Source organism: Octodon degus, unplaced genomic scaffold (assembly GCF_000260255.1).
Source record: "Octodon degus isolate 3935 unplaced genomic scaffold, OctDeg1.0 scaffold00043, whole genome shotgun sequence".
Classification (NCBI taxonomy): domain Eukaryota; kingdom Metazoa; phylum Chordata; class Mammalia; order Rodentia; family Octodontidae; genus Octodon; species Octodon degus.
Window position 1 is genome coordinate 10267457 of NW_004524619.1, and position 5334 is coordinate 10272790.

At 38.0% G+C, this 5334-nt stretch overlaps 2 protein-coding genes across 3 annotated transcripts in view; one reads left to right on the forward strand and one right to left on the reverse strand.

Annotated features, from left to right (window-relative positions):
* The window catches only part of Sfmbt1 (Scm like with four mbt domains 1), a 157092-nt gene that overhangs the window by 20332 nt on the left and 131426 nt on the right, over window positions 1–5334 (forward strand). The gene's annotated exons all lie outside the window — the stretch shown is intronic.
* Window positions 675–5334, reverse strand: part of LOC105742234 (cytochrome c oxidase subunit 7B, mitochondrial-like) — a 6967-nt gene continuing 2307 nt past the window's right edge. The window contains exon 2 of the mRNA XM_012514823.1: window positions 675–877. Within this exon, the coding sequence (XP_012370277.1) occupies window positions 675–877 (203 nt within the window). The remainder of the gene's footprint in view (window positions 878–5334) is intronic.

Here is a 5334-nt window from a genome sequence, read left to right on the forward strand (position 1 = left end):
TTTATTAGTGTCTTTTGTAGACTCGCTGATTGATTTTGCCCAATATTTGTGTACTTGTATCTTCTGTGTGCTTGCCAGATTTGTTATTGATCTGTTTTGTCATCTGTTGGGGGTAAGTGCACTAGTTTAGTTATGAATGTTTGGATTCTTTTTCTTAGTGAGGAGCCAGTATTTTGTCATATTTTACTTGAAGTGTCTGTTTTGGTTAAGGATTAAGGCTAATGATGAGCCTGTGGTTTCTGGTAGATATAGGTTGGGGGGCGGGAGTTCAAGAGGACTGTTGCACTGAATGCAGTCACAGACACAGTCATAGGAGTCCCTTTTCTCCTCTGTAGTGATTCACTTCCAGGATCAGGTTGGTTGGTTAGTCCTTGCATCTGCTACCACTATAACCCCTTTCTGAAATAATAGTAACTTTCAACATCACATTTTCCAAGATAATTGTACATCATTAGGTGGTTGACAGATGTGTTGTGTTAGTGAAAATCAATCTGTGATGAGGTTTTATGTGTGGGGTGGGGTAATTTCACTTTGGTTCACTTTTTTTTTAAGGTTTCAATTGTACTTTATTTCTTCAGTAGGCCATATTTTAATGGATGCACAGCACTTTTACTTGGCATCAATTATTATTTCATTTAAGAAATAATTTAGCTGTATCCTGTCAGCTGGCATGATTACTGATCTCTCCATTCTGTGGGGGTGACTCTGCCAACAGGGGAAAGGTTCCATTCTATTCCAATTTGTGTTGCTGTATAGGTCCATGCAGCAATACAGAATGTGGCTCCACCAACTAAGATAGCATTACCATATTTGTCATGGAAATCAGGTGTACGTTTCTGGTGGCTCTGCCTTGCTACCATTTGTTGAATGCTTTGGACTAGAAAATGACCTAATACGTTCTTTGGCCAAAGGAAACATCATGGAGTTGAAGTTGAAACTGTAGTTACTGCAGCTGCCGGCTTGGTGCAAATTACTTCCCTTGCCACTTTGGTTCCCTTGATGTGACTGATAAGAGCTTGTGGGTATATGAGCTGTATGAGCTGCAGGATGAACTTCAGAAACAAATGTAGTGGATCCACTTGCCCTGCACCGTTCCTAATGAGTCAGTTCTCTTACTGGGAAGCGCCAGTGATAGCTATATTGGATGAGGAACTGTGGACCCGAGACCAGGAGACTCATCTTTTGAGGCAGAAGAGGGTTCCATAGGTTTGAATTTTGCTTATCAGCCTGTGTTTTGCATCTTTCTTGGAAATGGAAAATTTTTAGAAAATTTAAAGTTGTATGTAGGGGGGTGGGTTTTTACTGAACTAATTGTTGGCTGGAGTGAATTTAGGAGATTGAAAACTGCAGTAATTCTAAATTTCTTTGTTACAGTAAGTCCTTCATTCAAGTTGTGAACTTCCACAGATGCTAACAAACCTCAAATCAATATTCTTAGATGGAAACATTACAGAAATAGGTCTGCGGGACACTGTCACAGTTGTGCTGCTGTGTGCTTACTTACAGGGCAATAGTGTATAGTGGTTCAGGGCTCAGTCATAGTCCAGGACATATGGAAGCAAGAGGAAAAGCAGTGGTGATGTAGAAGGGACTCTTAAGAAGTGCAAAGCAATGTACATTGTATATTTTTGTCAAAGGTGTAGAAGACTCACTTTGTTGGACTAAAAAATCTGATTTACCACTGGAACTTGCAACTTGTTGGTGCAGGCTTACTCTACTTTAGGAACAAAATGATATTTTGTAAAACTGTTTACTCATAAAAGTAAATTACCATTTCATATTAACATATGAAATAGAATTGGACTTTAGTTTAAAACTTACTAATATAATTGAGTCTTTTAAACTTTTGGTCATAATAGAGCCAAACATATGTTAATAAGCAACTGGAGGCAGGCTTAGTGGTACATGCCTGTAACCGAGCATTCAAGAGGCTGAGGCAAGAGGATGGCTTTGAGTTCAAGGCCAGTCTGGATTACATAGTGAGGCCCTGTATCCCTCCAAAATAAAAGCAAGTAAATTTTTTTTAGTATATGGCAAGAAATTGAAAGTTACTGTAGCTAAAAAGGAGGATAGAAGGGATCTTTATATATTCTCAGTTCTTCTGTCCCCTCTTGTTTTACTGAACTCAGTTGTGCCACAAAGAATTTATAAGTAGAAAAAGAAAACCCATAAACTGGGAAAAAATTATAGCTGACTGTCCCTCTAACAAAGGCCTTCTCTCTAGAACATATAAAGAATGAAAAAAAAAATCAAGTCCCCCATATTCAAAGACACAATCCAGAAATGGGCATCTGAGATGAATATATACTTCTCAGAGGAAGAAATACAAATGGCAAGTAAATATATGAAAAAACATCCACTGTCATTGGTCATTCAAGAAATGAAAATTAAAATAACACTGAGATTCCAACTCACCCCAGAAAGAATGGCTAACATCAAGAAGTCAGCCAATAGCAAATGCTAAAGAGGCTGTAGAGAAAAAGGAACCCCTTTGCACCATTGGTGGGCGTGCAGACTGGTACAACCACTAAGGGAATCAGTGTAGAGATTCCTTCAAAAGTTAGGATCGCTATTCCTATCCTGGGTATTTTTCCAGAAGAACTGAAAACCTCTTACCACAGTGATATATATGTACCCATGTTCATAGCAGCACAATTTGTCATAGCTAAATCCTGGAAACAACCCAGATGCCCATCAACTGAAGAATGGATAAAGAAGATGTGGCATTTTTACACAATGGAGTATTATTCAGCTATAAAACAGGATACATCTGAATCTTTTGTCGGTAAATGGATGCAACTAGAGAACATATTGTCAAGTGAAATAAATCAGATCCACATGTGTAAACATCATAATGTCTCTTCAGTGTGAGAACCTGAAAGAGAAAAATGGAATCTGCAGGGTACAATAGACACCGGGGAAAGGGAATTAATTTATTCAAAGTAAAGAGTTACTGGGTTGAGGACAAAGCCAGGAGAGGGAGTAGGGGAAACAGATTTACCTATGTAAACAGGATGGTTTGGACAACTGGACTGTGCATTTCTGCTGGGCTATGGAAAGAAGCAGTTAATGCTTTAATTTGTTTTGTCTCCTTTTTTCAATTGTTTGCACTTTTTCTTCTTCCAATTTTGCATGCATATATCTGGTAATATGAATAACTGGTTGGAAGACAGCACTATGTATTACAACAAATACTGTGAAATTCATATTACTTTGTTAAGTAAAAATCTATCACTTGTTATTTTTTGTCCTAATTCTAATGTGTAGTCTCTTTAAAAAATGATAAAAAAGAATTTATGAGTAGAGTCATGCAAGGACACATGCTAAGAAATGTGTTGTTAGGTGACTTTGTCCTTGTAAGAATGTAACATGTACTTAAACTAAGACGGCTGCAATGGCTGTGATATCCCTGGTAATGTGATCTTACAGGACCACTGGCACATATGTAGTCCACTGTTGATAACGGTGTGGCTGATGTAATTTAGAAAGATGATTACTTTGAATAGGTATTGCTTTTCTTCTCTTAGTTTATTTTTTAGTCATGATTATAGCCTAAGTCTTAAAAAAATAAACTAAGCACATATACAGGTTCATGGTTGTTTTTTTGTTCTTTGTATTTTGGGTCAGGGTCTACAGGGTATTCACGGTCTCACTACTAGATCAGACTTGTAGAATCCTGTTTAATCCACATGCTGGGATTACAGGCACAGGCCACCATGCTCAGGGGTCTCAGCATGCCCCGGGGGCAGGGCCAGCACAGCAGGCCTGCGGATTGAACCCCGGCCCCTATGCCTGCTTGCAGGCACTTTAATTCACTGAGCTATTTGGCCAGCCCTTGTAGTTGTTTTTTGTTTTTGTTTTTTTTTGTGTGTGTGTGTTTTATTTTTTTATTTTTTATTTTTTCAAAATTTTATTGATAAACAGCAATGAGACGGTTTCAAATCAAATCGGAAGTACAGATTCAACAAATAACACACTGCATATATTCTTCTTAGTGGTTAATTGCTGTGCAAGATGCGGACTTGAGATCCTATTTACAAACACCATTAGAATAAGTCATTCTATTCATTAAGAGAATGCAACTATATATCTATCCCAACCACTTTGAATACACAGGTACAAAATGGACATTCATAGGTATACCCCATTTTTTCTAAGTTCCGTTATTGAATATTATAGGTGTGTAAACTCAGCAAAATATTCTAAAAGAGTCCAGTAGCCCATAATAGCATTGGGTCTTCTGTTTAACTGGCAATGTCAGAAATTATTGACCTGAGTCCCCCACAGCTCAACATAACAGCATGGCTTTACTTCCTGTATTTCGTCTTCATACTTTTCTACTGGATGGTTAAGACCAAGGTAAAGCAGGACCTGTGCAACAAGAGTTGTAGCTTTTTGGTCTGAGAAGGTCAGTGAAATCCCCTGAGGATTTATCCTGAGATCCTGTACCTCAGATTGTAGAACCTTTGTTAGTGCAGCCATGTGGATGAGTCATGGCCATTGCTTGGCCAATGTGCTCTCTGTGAAAGCCTGAGAGAGTGTTTTCTCCCCATGTGACTCTCCTTAGGCACACTCTACATCATTGTAGTTGTTTTTTGAATGGTGAGAGGATTGTACTCCTTTTTACCAAGACCTGTATCTCTTTGGTGCCTTTTGTAGTCCATTGTTATTTCTGGTTTCTTTTGTATTTTCCCAGAAAAGTTGCAGTATAAAAACATATTTCCCATCCACATTTAAAAAATTCCAAATAGTAGTGTATTTTATACTTTCTTTTACTTTGATCTTTTTACTTACAATACCATAGTTACATCCAAGTACACTCAGACCTTCTTTTAATGGTTGCCCAGTAATTACGTTGATGTTCCATAATTTGTTTCCTTATTTTTGTGCATTTCGAGTTTTTCCAGTGGGTTTTATTTATTTATTTTTTTTCTTGCTGCTATTAGTATCATGGATTAATAGGTAAATTTATTCAAATTAAGGAAAACTAAGGAAGTGTGAGTATAAAGTTGATTGCTCTGTAGCCAGTCTCAGTCCTTCAGAGTGTAGAAGACAGAAAGCCTGGGCAAAGTATAGTAAGAGGAGTTTGAGGAAGGTTATGAAGAGGCTTCTCAGCTGTCGTCTTCCCCCCGTGAGGTATCAGCCATGTCCTTAAGCCCAAGAATGTGTGTTGCTTGTCCGAAGTTCACTCAGTTTGCTTTTGTATTTTAGTTGTGATATAAGTGTAAGAGCAAGGATTGGCTAACAAATCAGTTTCTGGATTTTTAAAATATTGTTTTGTTGGGCCAGCCTGATAGCTCAGCTGACTAAAGTACCTGCTTAGGCAGAGCACAG